The sequence below is a fragment of the Leptopilina boulardi genome, unplaced genomic scaffold, assembly GCF_019393585.1.
Source record: "Leptopilina boulardi isolate dan_hultmark-lab unplaced genomic scaffold, ZJU_Lbou_2.1 LbouV2_58, whole genome shotgun sequence".
In the NCBI taxonomy this organism is placed as follows: Eukaryota; Metazoa; Arthropoda; class Insecta; order Hymenoptera; family Figitidae; genus Leptopilina; species Leptopilina boulardi.
The window spans coordinates 80609-102232 of NW_026138003.1; the positions used below are offsets into that span (position 1 = coordinate 80609).

General features: G+C 23.1%; 3 protein-coding genes across 3 annotated transcripts; 1 reads left to right on the plus strand and 2 right to left on the minus strand.

The window, feature by feature from the left end:
- Positions 1-2936: 2936 nt before the first annotated feature.
- Positions 2937-15010, minus strand: LOC127290210 (chitin synthase chs-2-like). The gene is made up of 19 exons (XM_051318644.1): positions 14594-15010; positions 14141-14370; positions 13744-14058; positions 13362-13586; positions 11165-11461; positions 10628-11028; positions 10247-10433; positions 9882-10153; positions 9482-9692; positions 9066-9313; positions 8639-8831; positions 8343-8497; positions 7890-8201; positions 7443-7645; positions 4402-4828; positions 4078-4254; positions 3831-4001; positions 3470-3692; positions 2937-3325 (listed from the first exon to the last, which is right to left on the minus strand). Exons 1-19 carry the CDS (start codon positions 14704-14706, stop codon positions 3129-3131), a joined length of 4557 nt encoding a protein of 1518 aa, XP_051174601.1. The 5' UTR covers positions 14707-15010; the 3' UTR covers positions 2937-3128.
- LOC127290209 (uncharacterized) lies at positions 10901-21586 on the plus strand. Its single transcript, XM_051318643.1, has 4 exons — positions 10901-11049; positions 18748-19160; positions 19598-19783; positions 19921-21586. Exons 3-4 carry the CDS (start codon positions 19615-19617, stop codon positions 20355-20357), a joined length of 606 nt encoding a protein of 201 aa, XP_051174600.1. The 5' UTR covers positions 10901-11049; positions 18748-19160; positions 19598-19614; the 3' UTR covers positions 20358-21586.
- Positions 15135-18555, minus strand: LOC127290207 (tRNA-dihydrouridine(20) synthase [NAD(P)+]-like). Its single transcript, XM_051318642.1, has 4 exons — positions 18266-18555; positions 16217-16976; positions 15658-15996; positions 15135-15404 (listed from the first exon to the last, which is right to left on the minus strand). Exons 1-4 carry the CDS (start codon positions 18432-18434, stop codon positions 15296-15298), a joined length of 1377 nt encoding a protein of 458 aa, XP_051174599.1. The 5' UTR covers positions 18435-18555; the 3' UTR covers positions 15135-15295.
- Positions 21587-21624: the final 38 nt, after the last annotated feature.

Consider the following 21624-nt stretch of genomic DNA (forward strand, 5'->3'; position numbering starts at 1 on the left):
ACAACAATGACTAGCATGTCCAATAAAATTTTTAAACAACAATGTATGTTCTTGATTTTTAGACGTTACCAGAAGTTGCAGCCAGTGACTCCTAGATTGTGAAATAACAACAAATGAGTGAGTAGAAATAATTATATAAATAATAATGAACTATAATTCACAATATGGGTTTTAAGATACTTTAATCAAAAGTAGGAAATTCAGGACATTAATTATCAGATATTAAAACTTACTAAATACATGAATTATTTTTTATTCTGTACGTAGAAACGATGATTTTGCTTTGTTTTGAAGATAAAAAATTTTTAAATTTTGTTTTTTAAAAATAATAATTCTGAGATCTAATGTTAATAGAACAAGTTTATATCGCTGCAGAAACTTTTATATGCTGTGGGTCTGTGATTTTTTCGATTTCAGCGGCATAAAAGTAGTGATGCAATTAAAAATTTTTTTCTTTCTTAAAAGAAATGAGACGAAAAAATTACATAAATTTGTAGCAATTTTTTTTCTCAAGATTCTTGATTTATAATTAAAAGTAGTGATGCAATCAAGAATTTTTTCTTTAAAAGAAATGACGTCGGTATGAAAATTTACAACGTTTATGATCAACGATTTAGTAGAAAAAATATTTTTCTATGCAAATTATTATAATTTTTTGTCTAAACAAATTTTTATAACATTTCTCGAACCATAATGAAATTTTTTTTTCTGTCAATCGCTGATCATAAACTTTATGATCTTCACGAACGTAAGAAATGAGACGGAAAAATTACATAAATTTGTAGTAATTTTTTTTTCTCAAAATTCTTGATTTATGCTTAAATTTTACTCAAAGATCTCATTTGAAATTTCCATCAGTAATAAAAAATGGAATGCGTTTACTATAATAAGAAGAATTAATAGAAAACTATTAGGTGAATTTCACGTCAATTCTTTACAAGATTTTCTTGATGGAATAGGATTTGGCTATAAACTGATATAAGTGATACAACTATATCCCGTATAGCACGTAAGCTTGCACGGTACGCTTGTAGCAAGGTTGGTGCAAGATTGCCAAATAACCTTGCTATAAACTTAAAAAACTTTTTTTTTAATTTTTCGTTTAATTTATAAAATTTTATTGTATAAATTAGACGAAACATTTAAAAAAAAATTTTTAAGTTTAAAGCAAGGTTATTTGGCAACCTTGCATCAACCTTGCCACAAGCGTACCGTGCAAGCTTACTGAGCAATAATCTTATTGTGCAATCTTGCAGTAACCTGACACTGCAATCTTTCGGTAATCTTACCATGCAAGCTTGGATCAGGTGGGACATTTGAAGCTTGTAGTAAGCTTGCGGCAAGTTTTCCGTGTAAGGTTGGCAATATTGCGCGGCATACTTGTCACAAAGTTGCTGCAAGCTTACGTGCTATCTGAGTAGTAACCAAAATTCACGCCAAGAATTTTTTTAAAATTTCTTTAAAATGACAAAGATACGGGACTTTTAAATTTCAAGCTCAATTTTTTTTTTAAATTTTAAACAATTAAAATTTTTATTTGCGTTTTTGAAAATACGTCATTTTTAATTGAAATTTTTTTTTGTCAATTGAAACTATACTAGGATAGTTTACAAGTTCTGAAAATTCATAAATTTTTTTGGACCCCGTTCTTTATTTTAATTTTTAAAGATCTTAATTTTTATTTTTGTCAAAAAATTTTTTCAAAATAATATATACCTATATTTTTTTTTATTTTCATTTTTTGGATAATATATGTTAAAACCTTAAAACAAATCATTTCACACTTTGAAATCGAATTAGAAACAAATTGAGCTTGAAATTTAAAAGTCTCTTGCCTTCGTCATTTTTAAAAATTTTGAAAAAATACTTGATAAAAATTTTGGTCACTATAGTTGTATCACTTATGCCAGTTTATAGCCAAATCCCATTTCATCAAGAAAATTTTGTTATGAGTTGACGTGGATTTCACCGTTTTAAAAAATAATTACACTATTACTAAGTAAATTAATACAATGTTAAATGCAAATAAGGTTTAAAGTACTAAAATTTTAATTATAAGAAATACAAGTTCAATACATGACTCATAATGAATTTAAATAAACAATCTCTAGAAAAAGAAGGCGACATTTTATTATTTTCTTGTATTAACTACCATTAAATTAGTTGAAGCAACTAAGAATATATTTGATACAATGAAATTTTCAAGTTAATTTAATTGAATTTAAAGAAATTACACTAAGATTTAAGTAGTCGATTTTACTATAAATTTACTAAAACTATAAAAAAAATATTACGAAATCTAATACCTCCACTGAAAAAAAAAATTATTTGATTCAAATACTCGATTACTTGACTATTATTATCAGATAAATATTTACTTGAACCAAATAATTTTTATTTGAATTAAATAAAATGTATTTGAACCAATAATAATTTCTGTATTTAAAACAAATACCATTTAATTGATTTAAATAGTAATTATTTGATACAAATAAATATTTATTTGATAATACACTGTAAAAAAAAGGAGTTGAATTTCAACTCCGTAGGGGATGCTATAAAAGTCCCACTCTTTGGGTTCATTTTCTAATTTCTCTTAAAGATTTGAGGAGTGACATGTTTTTTTTTCGATTTACATATAATTTTGAGTCTAAAAGTGCAAGTCTTGTAGTATATTTATACACGTTTATCCTTTGTCGTGCTGGAATGAAGATTTTCAAAGACACTTATTCCAATAATTATCAGTAATTAAATTAATGTAATGAAAAATTGTATTTATAAAAATTAAACCTTTTGAGTTAAACTTTAAGAATATTAATTGAATAATTAAAGATAGTACGGTTTTTATGAGTTATAGCATTTTAAAGTTTGGTACTCAGAAGTTAGGACATACTGAATTGCTGTTTTCCACCTATTAAATATTGTTTTACACAAAATTTATGTACAAAAATATAGTATTTTATAAGGTATAATAGTTAAGGAATGTTTATACAATATTTTCGTTCAATGTTGATAATTAAATGTTAAGATGTTTAGAAGATATAATTCAAAGACATGAAATTACCCATTTTACGGAGAATCACCTATATAGGTGAAAATTGTTTGAATATATAAATATAATGAGCAAATTAGTCTGAAATGAAGCCGTTATTGTCAAAAGAATTATTTTCAATAATTCCTTTTCCTTCTTTCGGTGTACTTTTTCGTAAATCATATGCACTTTCATAAATAGGACTCGAATTTTCTTCTTTCTTTTGTGTCCTATGAATAGTAGAACGATGATTCATAACATTAATAGCACTTTTATTAAACTTTCCAGATTTTTCTGAAAAAAAATTTTTGTTTGTTAATATTCTTATAATTAAAAATTGAAAATGTAATTGAATTTAAATTTACAATCTACAATTATTTTTAATTAAACAATAAAATACTAATATTTGAAAATAATTATTAAATATTAAATTCGTACCAGCTAAATCACTTCTATCCAAATATTCATGAAATAGTTTATCAAAATTGTCTATTATAAATGATTCCTTGCGTTCGGTAAAGTCAGGAATAGTTTTTCGAGTTCCCGGTGGTTTCATAGCTCTTGTTTCATCACCGTGAAGCATTTTATCGTAAGCTTTTAGAAGATATTTGGAAAATATATCGTGATATCTATTAACAATAGTTTCATCTGAAAGACCAGTCTGTAAATTGAAAATAATGAAAATATTATCAACACATATAAAAAATATTTAATTTTTAAATTTTTCTTTAAAAATTTTTTTTTTTAATTTATTAGAATATTATTATTAAAAAAATTTTGAATTTAAAAGAATAATTACTTTTTTGAAGAAGTACAAATCCAAAGACGTTTGAGCCAACAAATGAGAAAATGTTTCAAATCGATGAATTAACATTGCTATAAATTGAATAAAAATAATGCTAAAGAATGTAACGATGAAAAGACAACCAATTGGTTCAAGGCGTAAATAATATTCTTCAACATTGACAATCTAGAATAAATTTAGAGAATTATTCATTATTATTTGAAAAGTTTAATAATTAATTATTTCATAAAATTATACATACAAATGGATTTTCAATATTATAGGTAATATTGTAAGTTGCTCCAAATGGCCATTCAATGTGAAGTTTATCCTTATTCAATTGCATCACAAAAATCATTAGTATATATAATGCATTTATCATTAAAAATTGAAAAACATACTTGTTTCGTAAATCTTTCAATTCTTTTGCAACTTTTTTCTAAAACCACAATTAGTACATTAAATAAAGAAAAGAAAAAAAAATTATGTTTATAATTTTAAATTATTATTACTGAATAAAGTATTAATTATAAAAAAAATTTTGAAAACGTAATAAATTTCTTGATGGAAATTATTTTTTACTAACATTTTTCTTTTTAGTTTCTTCATCCATAGGAATTGGTTTTAAATAAGATTCAATTAAGTCATTCCAAAATGTTTCTTCTGGTTTGGTGATAAAACTCACTTCTCCTTTTCCCAATTCAGCATCAAATATCCATGGAGGATTAACATTAAAGTCAGTCTCATTTTTTACAGATTCTGAATAGTTTTTCACTTCATTGATACTCTCACTTTCTGATGAACAATCATCAGACTCTTCAAATTCATAGCCAGATTCTATACGTGTTCTATAACTGGAACTTCCTTTATCCGATAATGTCTCTTGTTCTGTATTAATATCAATAACACTGTCCTTATCTGATTTACATGGTGCTGAATTAACTGAACATTCCTTTTCAGTTATTATCGAATTCATACATTCTACAAGTGACGCAGGATTTTCATCGATTTTTCTACAAAATTTATTTAAGAAAAAAAAAGACAATAAATAATTTAATTTTGAAAATTTATTAATAATTACTTGTTATTGTATTTAAAAATTAATAGTTTGTCACTATGAACAATAAAAAGTCCAAACATGGCTTTAAAAAAATTTGTGTCTATATGTATGTATCAGGCTTCCAAGTGACACACTATTTTTACTTTTTTGATACTTTTTTTCGACAAGGTTATACTTTTTTACTATTAATTTTGGCCAAAAGCCACTAAATGCTACTTTTTTCAAAAAATAATTTTAATATTATAATAATATTTCAATTAATTTAAAATATTAAAAATGCATTTCATTTTTTATAATTTTATCGTAAAAATATCATTGAAAAAAATTATTGTTTAAACTATATTTTTTACAGCTTTTGTGGGAAGTGGTACGAAATATTTCCATAATCGTGAGTTAAAAACCCTTTTTTCTGTTATGGCTGATGGTTTAGCATTTACTTTAAAAATTACAGGAATATTAGCAAGTATTTTTTTTTTGAACATAAAGGAAGATCAGAATCAATGTATATTCTTCCAATAGCTTTGATTTTATCTTCACTTCGCTGGTGGCCAAATTATGTCTCCACTGAAGGAGTGTCAGGTACAATATATAAATATATATATTTTTGTTCTAAAGATGTTTTTTTTTACTGAAAATTTACAAGGTTTTCTCTGATTTTTTTTTATTTTATTGCAAAATACCATGAGTTTTCCATTATTTTCAGGTCATAAGTAACATAATTTCTATAACGTACCAAAAACCAATAAAGAAATATACAAAATGACAATTCGATTAAATGAAAAATGAATCAAAATGAAATACTGTTTAAATAAAATTTTGACGAATAAAAATTTTATTAAAAATACAAATTTGATTAAATGGAAATTCGTTCAAAAGAAAAATACATACGTCAAACAACAATTTGGCTAAAATGAAAATTTTGATCAAACGTAAATTTTGGTTTTAATGGAAATTTCAATTATATGAAAAGTTGATAAAATACAAATTCTGTTAAATAACAATTTGATTAAATTAACTATTAATTATTTTAATTAAATTATTATTAATTAAATAGCAATTCATAGGATTCGAAGTGACACACTTTTTTACTTTTTTTTGACAAGGCTACTTTTTTACCACATACTAATTTTGGCAAAACGTCACTAAATGCTACTTTTTTCAAAAAAAAATTTTAAAAATTACAGAATTCAAGAATTTTAAATTTTAGCGAATTTTTTTATTCCTAAAAGCGCGCCAACTTGACGATTTATTATTGGCGGCGTAAACTAGTGCTTTATGTAATTGTTTTTTACACGAATTTTCATTTTTCAAAATAGCATTTAACATAATATTTTTTTAATCGACCTTTTACTCAATAGAATATTTTTGATTTGGCAAATTTTTTTTGACAGAATTTTTATTTTACACAATTTCTCTTTACCCAACTGTGTGTTTTTTTTAATAATTCTAATTTGACCGAAATTCAGACAATAATTGAATTTCAGAGTATTTTGAATTGAAAAATGTTTTAAATAATTGAATAATGCCAAGATCTTGATTAAAGTTATTAGAAATAATTATTTCAACAAAAAAAATTTGAATCGAAATTTTTAATAATAATTGAATTTCAAGAGATTTTGAATTAAAATTTTTGTAAATAAGAATTGCTGAAAATTATTAACAAAGTTTCAAACAGTAATTGAATTTTACTGAATTTTTAATTTGAAAATGTTTTATTTAATTGAATTTTTGAATAATTGGATAAAATTTATTGAAATTATTAATTTAGCAAAGAATTTTAGATACAAATTTTAGAAATAATTGAATTTTGGAAGAGTTCGAGTTAAGATTTTTGGAAATAATTAAATTTTTGGAGATTTTTAATTAAAATTGTTGTTTTCAAATACTAAATATTTTATTTATAAGCTTCCGATACAAGTTCTAGGATTTAAAAATTCGAATTACTCAAAAATCTACTGAATGAGAATTCTAATAAATTAAAAATATAGATTAAATTAGAATTCTTTTCAAGAAACAGTTGGTTAAAGAGAAATTTTGTAAAATAAAAATTCTGTCAAATAAAAATTGAGTACTTTGAAAATTCCATTGAGTAAACATTCGTTAAAAAAAATTCTGTTTTAAATGCTATTTTGTAAAATAAAAATTTATGTGAAAAATCGTTTTTAAGGAATAATCATACGCTCCTACCGTTGTCCCAAAAACAAAAAGTTAATCGAAATTTAACAATAGATAGTTTTTTCAAAAAAAAAAAATCAGGAAAAAAATTATTTTAATTTTATGCCTCAGAATTTTTCTTTTAGACAAGAAAATATTTACACTTTAACGTCAAACTTAAAAAATTAATTTACTTTTTTTAAAAAAAATAATACTTTTTCATACTTTTCTTAGTCTCTTACTACGCGCTTCGAAGCCTGATGTATATATGTAGGTCTGCAATTTTTTGTTCCAGATATTGCCACTTTTTAAAAAATTCTAAATTCTGAAATTTTTTATTTTTTTTGCAATATTTTAAATATTAAATATGTAAATTGTAAATATTTTTAAATATTAAAAATAATTTTTCTTACGCGTCGATTATTTTCAGTCTTTCCTCTAATCGAGAGAGCGTTTGAATACAATAATTGAGTTTCATTTCTTCTTTAGTTTCTTCACTGTGCGTACAACATTTAAATAATTTATCCACAGAAAAATCAATTAAATCTTTAATACTTGAAAATGTATTGTTTGCTTTCTTATCTGCATTCTTTTCAATTTCTTCTTCATTAGTTTCCTTTAAAAATTCAATATTCAAATTAAATTTCACTTTTATTAATTTTTCTTTAAAAAAAAAATTTCACTGTCAAAAGAAAATTTTAGATTTTTTCTTTCCTGAATAATTACTGAATCTTTTATTATTACTAAATTGTAAATTTAATTTTTGTTCAATTTATTTAATTAATAACAAATATTTAATAATTATCTGATTTGGTTATTATAATAATGAACAGAAATTTAAAAATTAAATTTATACTCACTGGATTAGCAACAGTGGTAGGTGGTTTAACGTCTCGTGTTCCCCAAGAGATATTGTGAAGATTAAAAAGAGCAAAAATAATTAAAAGCATGTACATAGAAGGTACAGTAATGTAATAAATAATTATACAAATAAGACAAGACACTTCTCTAGGATGAAGTAATCCTCCTATTATTATTTGACCAGTTATTATGAAGAATAACAAAGTGCTTGGTGCAAGAAGTCCATCCTCAGAAATTTGAAGCATTATGCCAACTAAGACAATGCCCATAATTAAACCATAAATAGATGAAATTATTTGCGCCATCTTTAGCTATGAAAAAACATAAATTTACATATAATAATTATTATCGTTAATATTTACATTTTTTATTATATATTATTAATATTAATATGATAATAAGATAAGAAACAAATATTTTAAGATTTAGAAGAAGAAACAAAAAATGTTTACTTGTATTGATTCTTTGCAATAGAGACATACAAATACAAATGACAATAATGGAATGAAATTGAAGAAAAAACTTGTCTGATTGTCGATTCGAAAAGCAGAAACGAAAGCTCCCACTAACATTAGAAAAATCGTTCCTGGTCCAATAATAGTAGCTCCTATAGCGAATCAAAAAAAAAATATATTAAATTTTTATTTTTACTAAAAGCGTTAAGTATTTTATTTTTAGCAAATAAAATAGAAAAAAAATTACCAATTTAAACCAGTAAAAAAAAATTATTATTTTGAAAATTTCTCACCCATTAATACCCATTGATAAAATATATACAACCACGAAATATCATTATTACAATGTCTCGTTTCATCAGATGTACTCAATAAATCAAAAATATTAGCCATTGTCGATGGGATCCATCGTCGACGTTGAATAAAAAATTCATTAAAATTTTCTGGTGCATGAGTGTAAGCATCACTTGCCGCTGAATATTCCACCTATATACGTATTTAAAAAAAAAAATTATTATTTGTATCTTAAAATTTCTTATTCTAAAATATATTTTAAAAATTTATAGAAAAAATGATAAAAATTATACAAATTGAATACTTTCTTAGTTTATTATGAAATGTAAAATAGTTTATAAAAAAAATACGAAAATAATTTTGAGAAAAAATTTTTTAAATTAATTTTTGGAAAAAAATAATTTATCTAATAAATACTTTTTTTACCCTATAACCCATTTGTAAAATAAGTGTACAAAGCCATCGATCTTCTCCTTGATCATATTGAATATAATGTCTTGCTTCAGTCGATTCTGTTGCATATTTTCTCATAACATTATAATCCATAAGTGCTTTTGCTCGAAAAAGTGAAAAACAACCTGGACTGCAGAGAACACAACCAATTGTATGCTCTGTTGATTTTTGAAGCCAATGGCCAATGGCATATTCAAATTTTTGGAACCACACAATTGGACCTAATAATAATTAACAATAATAATAATAATAATAATAATAATGATAATAATAAAATTAAAATAATAATAATTGATACAATTAATTATGAAGTAGAAAATATTATAAAATAGAAATAAATAATATCAAATAAATTGATCATTAATTATTTTTTTTTGTAATTAATCTACCTTTTCCAATTGGATGAATACGACCACAAGCAGCACCTAAACTTTCATCTCTTTTCATCAAATCTATTAAAGTTTTAACAGCGTTTGGATGAAAATCTATATCACCGTCCAGAGTTAAAATATAAGTGTTCTCTGCAATTTTCACTTTTCTATCTAAATCAATTGGTAATTCCATTAGATTGTAGCCAAGCAAATAGTACATGTACATTACCTAAAAAAAAGGGGAAAAAAACTTAATTGTAAATTTAAAATTTTTTTAATGTTTTTATAAAATGTTTGACAATAAATAAATAATTATTTCAAAAAGAATTCGTGAAAAAGAAATGTAATATTATTTAAAAAAAAAAAAATATTTAATAAAAATTAAATAAAATAAGTAAACAAAATAATAATAAATTACCTGACTCCATCGTTTTCTGTGACGAATTTTATTTTTGTCTTTTAGATGAACAATTAAATTACATCCACCCGGTAATGTCCATTTCAAACGTCCACCAAATGGAGTAGGACATTTTTCAGGTGGTCTCGTTCGCATTTTCATTTTCTTTAAATTTTTTTCCACTGTTTTCACAAATTTAATAACATATTCATTTACTTGGGTTTCATTTTCATTTATACAATTTCCATAGCATTTATGTACACACTGAAATGCATCATCAAAAAAGATATGAACTGTAAATAAAAAAAAAATTAATTAATTGACCTTAATTTATCAATAATTGTAAATGAAAATTAGAATTAATTATTATAAATAAAAAATATTACTTTCAAGATCATAATAATCAGGAATACGAACATCAAAATGTTCTTGAACAACTCGCATGGCACAATTATCTTTATCTAATCTTAATATACTGCTAATTAATTTATTCATTTCATTTTCAGTTTCATGCCACATTGTCGCACAAGCTTTAATAATTGTCAGACATTCATTGCCTTTAATATTATTTTCCTGAAATTAAAATTGCATTATTATTCCAATAAAATTTGCATATTATCTTTTAAAATAATTATTAAAAAAAACTAATATGTAGATTTTTTTTAACGAAATAAATGCAAATTCTATTTAAATAACAAAATGAAAATTATATAATTTGGAAAAAAATGATTGACGAATTAATAAAAAAAAAATAAATAAATACTGACCGTTTTTAATGGAACACTTTTGTATTCACTTTGTTCCTTTCTTCGATTTAACGCCAAACACTGATCAATAACAAGAGAATCATAAGTTAAAATAACAAAAATACGTTCAGCTTTAGCTAATCTTTCGCATGTGGAAGTCCACGTGTGAGATGTAATCCAAATTTGTGAAATCCACCAAAAGAACGATAACCAAATATACCATTCTGAAATTATCATTTCAGGTGATTGCAAATTAGGAACATCAAAAAAAACATAATCAGGAATAAATCCATGAAAAGCACAAGTATTTTTATCCCTTAAATTGTAAACGGCATAAAGAACGCCAATGATTGTTGGCGTAGTTAATACAAGAGGTAATGCAAATCCAAATCTGTGCATTAAAGTTTTACACGCAAATTTACCTGAAATGGAAAAATTTATACGTAAGTATGATTTTTTTTCTTTTTTTAAAAAAAAAACTATTTCAATAATTATATTCATTTAGCTAATTAAAAATAATTTTTAATTTTATTATTAATTTTTTCCTCAATTTTTTACCAAATGCATAAGCGAAGAGACTGCTGAATGCATGTACGAGTAGAAAATGAAGTTGCATCGAAGAACTTTTATTTAACGTTATTATAGGTGAATTAGCTGTATCTGGAGAATTTAAAATAGGAATAATATATTCATTTATCCAGAATCCATTAAAAAATTCATTTAAATCATATTTTTTCCAATGAACAATTAATACAGCACTCATTAGAAAAACAATTATCCTAATTATCGCTATAACACCTTGCAAGCAGAATCTTGTTGATTCTAAATCTTCTTTTATTTTACTTAACCAGGTTTCTGTAAGAAAATTCAATAAATTTTATTAGATTTCGTTAATTTTTTTTTCAATTAATTAATTTACATTTGACTGAATTTAGGCTTCAAAACGTAGTAACAGACTAAGAAAAAAAAAAGTATGAAAAGTATGATTTTTTTAAAAAAGTATCAAAAAAGTGACATTTTTAAAATGAAGTAAAATTATTTTTCTAAGTTTGACGTTAAAGTGTAAATATTTTTAAACATCATTTTTCTTCTGATTATTTAAAAAAACTAATTTCGATTAACTTTTTGTTTCTGTCACAACGGTAGGAGAGTATGATTATTTCATAAAAATGATTTAAATAAATAAATTTTTATTTTACAAAATAGCATTTAACAAAGAATTCTTTTAAATAAATGTTTACTCAACAAAATTTTTAAAGTACCAAATTTTTATTTGACAGAATTTTTATTTTACAAAATTTCTCTTTAACCAACTGTTTCTTGAAAAGAATTCTAATTTAATCTATATTTTTAATTTATTAGAATTCTCATTCAGTAGATTTTTGAGTAATTCGAATTTTTAAATCCTAGAACTTGTATCGGAAGCTTATAAATAAAATATTTAGTATTTGAAAACAACAATTTTAATTAAAAATCTCCAAAAATTTAATTATTTCCAAAAATCTTAACTCGAACTCTTCCAAAATTCAATTATTTCTAAAATTTGTATCTAAAATTCTTTGCTAAATTAATAATTTCAATAAATTTTATCCAATTATTCAAAAATTCAATTAAATAAAACATTTTCAAATTAAAAATTCAGTAAAATTCAATTACTGTTTGAAACTTTGTTAATAATTTTCAGCAATTCTTATTTACAAAAATTTTAATTCAAAATCTCTTGATATTCAATTATTATTAAAAATTTCAATGCAAATTTTTTTTGTTGAAATAATTATTTCTAATAACTTTAATCAAGATCTTGGCATTATTCAATTATTTAAAACATTTTTCAATTCAAAATACTCTGAAATTCAATTATTGTCTGAATTTCCGTTAAATTAGAATTATTTAAAAAAAAACACACAGTTGGGTAAAGAGAAATTTTGTAAAATAAAAATTCTGTCAAAAAAATTTGTCAAATTAAAAATTCTATTGAGTAAAAGGTCGTTTAAAAAGAAATTATGTTAAATGCTATTTTGAAAAATAAAAATTCGTGTAAAAAACAATTATATAAAGCAGTAGTTTACGCGGCCAATAATATATCATCAACTTGGCGCGCTTTTAGGAATAAAAAAATTCGCTAAAATTTAAAATTCTTGAATTCTGTAATTTTTAAAATTATTTTTTGAAAAAAGTAGCATTTAGTGACGTTTTGCCAAAATTAGTAGTAAAAAAGTAGCCTTGTTAAAAAAAAGTAAAAAAGTGTGTCACTTCGAATCCTATGAATTGCTATTTGACTGAATTTTTATATTTTATTAAATTTACATTTGACCAAATGTTAATTTAATCAAATTGTTATTTAACAGAATTTGTATTTTATCAACTTTTCATATAATCGAAATTTCCATTAAAACTAAAATTTACGTTTGATCAAAATTTTCATTTTAGCCAAATTGTTGTCTGACGTATGTATTTTTCTTTTGAACGAATTTCCATTTAATCAAATTTGCATTTTTAATAAAATTTTTATTCGTCAAAATTTTATTTAAACAGAATTTAATTTTGATTCATTTTTCATTTAATCGAATTGTCATTTTGTATATTTATTTATTGGTTTTTGGTACGTTATAAAAATTATGTTACTTATGACCTGAAAATCATAAAAAACTCATGGTATTTTGCAATAAAATAAAAAAAAATGAGTGAAAACCTTGTAAATATTCAGTAAAAAAAAAACATGTTTAGAACAAAAATATATATTTATATATTGTACCTGACACTCCTTCAGTGGAGACATAATTTGGCCACCAGCGAAGTGAAGATAAAATTAAAGCTATTGGAAGAATATACATTGATTCTGATCTTCCTTTATGTTCAAAAAAAATACTTGCTAATATTCCTGTCATTTGTAAAGTAAATGCTAAACCATCAGCCATAACAGAAAAAAGAGTTTTTAACTCACGATTATGGAAATATTTCGTACCACTTCCCACAAAAGCTGTAAAAAATATAGTTTAAACAATAATTTTTTTCAATGATATTTTTACGATAAAATCATAAAAAATGAAATGCATTTTTAATATTTAAAATTAATTGAAATATTATTATAATATTAAAATTATAATGAATATAAAAATTATTTATAAAATAATTACCAAGTAAACTGGGTACAAAACAGACGCAACTTATAATTGAAGCTGCTTGAAGTACATTAAGACCCGGTAGACAAATTAAAAATAATAAAGACATTCCTATACTGTGTAAAATTTCAATAAATATTGAAAACAAAAAATTTCTCATTGATGGAAGTTCATCTTTTTTAATACTCTTGAATATGCAAGCTTTAATTGCGCTAATCATTCCTAACACTTCTGGAATGATAAATGCCATTATTATGCACCACATCCACGCAATACGTTCATTCTGTGGTAAAATTGCAAAAAGTTGTTGATTTGAAGAATCGTGAGCATCTAAAATAAAATTTTTCTCTTTTAATTAATTATTTTATTTTTAAATATTAAAATTAATTTCAATATTTTATATATGAAATACCTGAACCACAGAAATCAACAAATTGTAAATTAATATTTGAAGTGGCAAAAAAAATACTGCATTTTGAAATTATACTAAAAAAGAGAATTGCTAAAAAAATAATTAAATAAACGAAAACTTTTAGACATTTTATAAAACGTTCGTAGCCTTTATGTTCCACTGTTGAACCACTTTTAGGTTTTGGAGGGAATTGTTTAAATGAATCCCACAGATGCATTTCTTTCTCGTGCCTAACAAAAAAAAAGAAAAAATTAATTTAAAAATTATTTTTTTAATTTTATCTGAAAAATTTTGAAGAATGTATTTAATTTTGAATATGTTTAATAACGCAATTGTTTTGATTTTTCCAAGAAGTAAATATAATTTAATCTTGATCAGTTATTATAATAAAAAAAAACCAACGTAATTTAAATATTTGTTTTGAAATTAAATTTTATTTAAATAAAAAAATACCTCTCATTGTGAATTTCTTGAAAATTAGGATTAACAGTTGATTTTTGGTAATTTCCCAAAGTATTGGCACGAATGTTCGCCCTTTTAAAAGTTTCTGTGAAATTATTTGACATGCTTTATATTACAATGAACAACAAAATTAATTTTCTAAGTATATTCTCAAAATGTGGTCAATTTACTATCAATATATTAATCTTATCGAATTGTAATTGATAAGATTCACAAAAATTTCGTGCGCCCTCTTCATGGCTTATCAGTGCGCCTAAATCTTTCCCAGAATTTCAATAACTTTAATCTTCATATCACAATAACTAGTAAATTAAAAAAAAAATGGGATATTTTGTTGAATTTATTATTATAATATACTTTTATAAAGTTTTAGAAAATGTGAGGTTTTGTGTAAAGTTCCCGAAAAAATTAATTTTGAGGACCTAACAATCACATGCTGTTAATCATTAATATAATAAAATTATTATTATATTTATATTGTATGATTCTATTAATTATTATTAAATTATAGTTATATATATATAAAAACAAATAAACTTTAATTTAAATTTATTATTGTACAAGTTAAAATTTTGTACTTTATATATATATTATACAGTTATATTTACAATGTAATATTTCATTCATATACATTTTATAATCTCAAATTCGAAAATATATAAATTATAATATTTTCGAAACAAACTGTAAATATCACGCGAGAATGTTTCCATTTTTTGTTAATGTTTCTAGATCGACAAGGCCCAATGAGGAGATACATACTAAAGCTGCTCCTTGTTCAGCAAATTTTTTGTTCTTTTCCCTGTCACAAAAATATTTAATATTTAACAAACATATAGTTTCGGAACAAAAAAAAAATTGTTTTCTGAACATATGGTTTTAAAATGAAAAATTTTTATTAATATTTAAATAAATATTAATAATTTAATTACTAGGCAAAAAAAATTCCACATCAACTTTTGTTATCATATGTTTCATATACAATGACTCATTTTAATTGAAATTAAATTTTTATAAATTCTTTGGTAATAGTAAAAAGAAAAAAATCTTCTCACCAAAAAGATGAACCATATTTTCTACCATCAACACTGACGATTGAACGGAAAAGTTTATCCGCATGTTGTGTATCATAAATGGGCATTTTCTTCCTATTTTCCTTTACCCATTTTAATAATTTAGTTTTTGGTAGATCAACATCGTTCGTATAATTATTTCTTATAAATGCACATTGCATTAATGTTACATCATCGTCAAATTTTCTTTTACATGATCCATTGGCATTAATAGTTTCCATTGCAAAAGACTCAGGTACAACTTGAAATCGTCCCATTAATCCTTTTTCTCGATATTCTTTCGATTTTTGCCTACAATAATCATCCATATTCCAAACCTCACTAAAACAAAAATGAAAATTACATTTTAATTAAAAAAAAATGTTTTTAAATAAATATAAAAATTAAAAATATTTATCGTCAATATATTTAGAATTAAAAATAAATAATTTAAAAATTATTTTAAATGGAAAACAACAAAAGAAAAATGTAAAAGAGTTAAAGAATTTTATAATGATAAAATATAATAAACAAAATCCTGTTAATTTATGTATACAAATACCAAATTTGCTCGAGAGTTTGAGTGTCTAAAAATTTTTTTCCAAGCGGCGACTCTTGAAGATCTCGTAAAATATTTTGAATACAATATTTAGTATTAGTTGGTGCATTATCATAATCAACTGCAAGTTTCAAATAAGTTGTTATTATTTCATCCATTGGTAGTAAACCGTCTTTTCGAAATATTGAACAATTCCATTCGGCAGCTCTAGCAATCATAACGCTACTACATCCAGTTTCTTGTTTAAATTTAAATATATCAGATCGTTTTTCAATTTCTCTTGAACCACCATTTGCAATAACAGGTATTGAAAGATGTTGAGCAATTTTTTTTAAAATATCATTTCGATTTGGATGTTGTGGTCTCTCATCTCTTGTTCTACCATGAACGGTAATTGCTGATATTCCTGTAGACGCAAGTATATCACAAAGTTCAAGTGTTTTTTCTAATGACGATAAAACACGTATTTTACATGTTACCGGTATTTTAAGACCATTCACTAAAGTTTCAAGTATTTCCTTTGCCTTATCGGGTTTTTCTAAAAGTGCAGCGCCCATTCCACCTAGAATGGAAAATCTTTTTGGACAACCCATATTGACATCAATTCCTGCTATATCATTTTCCACCATTTGTCCAACTTTTAATGCTCGACTTACATCACATGTGCCAATTTGAAGAACAACATGTTTTTTTTCACGTCGACTTGTGCGAAAAACAACAGTTCCATCTGTTTTGTCAATAAAATCCACAGTTCCCAAAACATCTAGCAAAAGTTAAAAAAAAAAAAGAATTATCTCATATTGATAATTTTATTCAATTAAAAAAAAAAATATGTTTTTCTGTGTAAAAGAAAAAAATCTTCAACTAAAAACAAGTTTCAATAAAAAAGAAAAAAATTACTAAAATTGACAAAAAATAATTTTAAAAAATATAACATTCTTTTACAAATAAAAAATATTTCATTTTTATATTTTTTAGACATTTTGTAGTCCTTTCGTTTATAAAAATTTTCAAAGTGGTGGAAACAAATTTTTCTCTATATAGAAACATGTTATATGAGATCCTGATCAATTGTCCGGATGTATGTATTTGTGTGGATCCCTTTTTTGTTTAGAAGATAACTTTAACAGGTTTTAATAGATTTAGATAAAATTTGGTAGGCTTATTTATCATATTAATATCTCAAAACTGACCAAAGGATTTTAAAAAATAACAAAAAAAAATTTTATCGTCTTTTTTCCAAATTTTTTTTTTTTAATCGAAAAAATTTTTAAATAGAAAAATTTAAAGTTATATATATTAAAATCGTATTCCTTACGTCAAGATTAATCGATCGGTATATATAAAGTATAGTTTTAATTTAAATTTAAAGAATTAATGAAAGTTAAAAAATCAAAAATTCACATTTTGGCTATAAAATTTTGTGATTATTTAAATTTAAGTTTATAGATGAAATAATTGTATTCCTTGCATGAAAACGAATCGATTGGTATGTATAAAATTTACATTTGAGGTAAATTTAATAAATTAATGAAAGTTAAAAAATAGAAAATTCACATTTTAGCTGAAAAATTTTTTATTTATTTAAATTCAAGTTTAAATATAAAATAATTGTGTTCCTTGCATTGAAACGAATCGATATAATTGTAAATAATTATAAATTATATATTATTTTTCATTAATATTTAGAAATTTCAGCTAAAACTTGAATTTTTGATATTTTAACTTCCATTAATTCTTTAAATTTAACTCAAATGTTTATATTATATTATTTTTGTATGTTTATTTCAATGTTAATGCTTTCTTCACGAGGAAGCAAATTTTTTTGCTGATCGTAAAGAGGAAGCAAAATGTTCATGTTATGGACATCTGAATTTACAACTTGTTTTATTTATTGTTCTGATAATTCTAAATATTTTAAACCTTTTAAAAATATATATCATTTGAAATATTTTTGAGGTTAGGTAACAAAAACACGTATTTCTATTTGTAAATAACAAAAAATAATTTGATAAAATTATTGAACTATGTAATTTAAATAATTTTATTTACCATTCTCTCGTCTAACTGAACGAATTAATTTCCAATCGATTAATTCTTCGGTATAAACAATATCAGCACCGTATTCTAAAGCAAGAAGACGCATGGGAAGTGTTCCAATTCTAACCATAGGCGCTAATATTATTTTATTTTCATAATTTAATCTTTCGACTGTTTCCATTTTTTTTTTGTGTAAATTGTTCAAAAATGAATTCTATTAATTGTCGGTAATAATAAATTATAACAAATTAAAGAAGAAGAATTGACACATGTGTTATCCGTGTTTATATCGTACACCACGAGTTCAGGGGCGAATCAATCAATTTCGTACCCTAGGGATAATTAAAAATATCATTAAAAAGACTAGTAATTAGAACAACTTTAAAGGGACAATTAAGTTATGTAAATTATTTTTTAATTAGGAAAATGTTTTTTTAATTGAAGATAAATTATTTAATTTTTTTTTTAATTGAAAGATTATTAATTCTTTTTAGCGCAACACGTGACGCTCCTGATATATTTGACATTTGAATGTAGTCTGCTAGAAATGAGGTTAACTTGTTTGTAGTAGAGTTAGCATATTTTTTCACTCTTATCATTCTCTAATCACCAATTAATTTGTTTTTGTTCATCATTTATTCTTCATGTGTTCAGTTTAAATCATATAGTACGTCAATAAACATCAATGGCTGATAAATTTTTGATATAAAATCATTTAAACAAATAAACGCACCTTCACTGTATTTTTTTGATTTTTCTGTTATTTTTATTTAAAAAAAAAAAAAAAAAACTAGTAAATAACACTTTACAATTTAAAACAAGAATAAATAATTGCAAATAATTTAATAGAATGAAAGAAAAGAGAAAAAAATTTAAATAGATGCTTATCTAATCTTTAATAATAAAGGTGAGTTTATAACATATTTTACTTAATTATTATGTAATTTTAAAATATATAACATTAATTTATGCACAGTTTAAGTTATATTTTTGAAATAATTAAGAATTTTTAGAAATATTAAAAATAATTAGAGTAATTTGTTAAATTATGTAAATAATTAATTAAACAATTTCTTTAATGTTTGTTATATTAAAAATTTAATTATATATTATATCACTATTTATCTTATTTTATTAAATATTTATATTTAAAAGTACATTATTTATATTTATGAAAAATATTCAAATTATTTTATTAAATATTAATTTTATTATTCATTTAATATTCTACAATCGTTTATTAAATTTTTTATGAAAGTGCGTGTTTTACTAGTTTTATAGTTTATAGAAGTTTTATAAACTTGGAGTATACTTGTAAATAATTGAATAATTCTTGGACTAAAGGTCTCAATAAAAAAATCATGGCCAATCCATGCAGTGTAGTTGCACACTTGGTGAAATTAATTGTGACAATAGCGTGCATGAAATTCTTTAAAGATGGATTTTTATTCAAAGCAATTGATCACGCTTGGGCTGTGAGGGCCTTACAAATTCTTCTTACTCACTCCGCTTTGGGAATTATTAGATTTGGTGAGTTGTTTTTTTTTTTTTTTTTAAACTGAAACTTATCAGTAAAAAATAGAAAATAAACTAATAATCTGAATAAAATCAGCAAAAAAATATTTTAAATGCATAACTTAGTTTAATACTGAACATTTAACTTTTAGGAACTTCAAGTACCACTAAAAGATTTCGTAACTTTTACGACTGGTTTTCTGTTCTTGTGGAAATAGCGCCGTTTGCTTTTTTTACAACGGAAATTCTTTTAGAATACAAAATTTTAGAGGAAGGAAGATTACTTCTTTTATCATTAGGACTTCTTCCAATGATTTATGAACCAACATCAACAACACGAGATCGTTCAAAATATCGATTTTATACAGACATTATTTTTGCTCTTCAAGCATTAATAATGACAATTGTTTGTTTAAATAATGGAAATTTTGCAATTTTAAGTCTCGCCACATCCTATATTGTCGCTCGATTAATTTCTGAAGATTTTTGTGATCGATTCGAAGTTCCTTATATTGATCTTTCACAATATAGCCTATGCTTTGTTGAAATTTTTGCAATTGCGACATTTAAAGAAACTTTAACACATTAATAATTATATTTATACACAATTTTTTTTTTTTTTTATACATTTAACACTTTTTTGTGCCTAAATAATAGTTTTCATGAGATTTCTAAAGAAGGGGTACAAATTATATAAAAATATATATATACACAATGTAATATATATATATATATATATATATATATATATATATATATATATATATATAAAGAAAACGTTGAGCGGGTACAATTATTATACTTTTTGCCTCTTTGTAATCAAAATGGTCATAAAACACATAAAAATTGAAGTTTCTTAAAAGGCCTTCAGAAAAAATATTCTATTGATAACAATATTAAACAATAATGAATGATAAATTATATCAACTAATATAATATTTAACAATATTTAAATGTTTCATTAAGGCTTTCAAATTTTACGCAAGTTCGATCATATATATTTATATTATATATAAATATTTTACATATTTCTTTCTTCTATATACTTTAATGATATTTATCAATGATAAACATTATTTTACTGATTTCTATATTGGAATTTTTTTTATTAAATAATTAATATTTTAACCTGTTCTCAAATTCTCTTGAAATTTTTTATACATTTTGTCGAATATTAAAAAAAAAGTTAAAATTATTATTTATTTGTCGTAATTAAAAATGACAAAAAAGTAATAATTAAGAACGTAAATAAAATAATAACAATAATAGTAATATAAAATTTCTTACGAATAAATAAAAATGATAATAAATAGAGTAATTAAGAAATTTGTGAATGGGTTAATTATTAAAGTGATTAGAATTTTGTACTTATATATAAAACTTAAATAATTTGAAATATTGTAAAAATTATTAAAAGAAAAACTGTACTTTCGTACTGATGAAAAAGTTTAGAACTGATTATAACAGTTTGAAAATTAGTTTCGATATAAATGTAGGATTTGTGCCAAATGATGGGTACAGCTTTAGGTGAAGGATTTCTTTTTTTAAGAGAAAAAAAGAAAAAAAAAAAGGTCGCACAATTATTGCCCAAAATGAAATCAAGTGATGAAATCGATAAGTGATATAATAAAACTGTTTATATTCTCTTTCAAAAGTACGAAAGTGTATACAGTAAATATTATAATATAATTATAATATATATAATATGTTGAATTATTTACAATGAACTAACAATGATTATTATATATCAACCAATGTTCGATCGATATTTATATTAATACTTTTATATTGATAATAAAAATCTTTTTTCTCTTGAAATTATTATTGTCTTTCAATAATTTTAATTTTTGTTATAA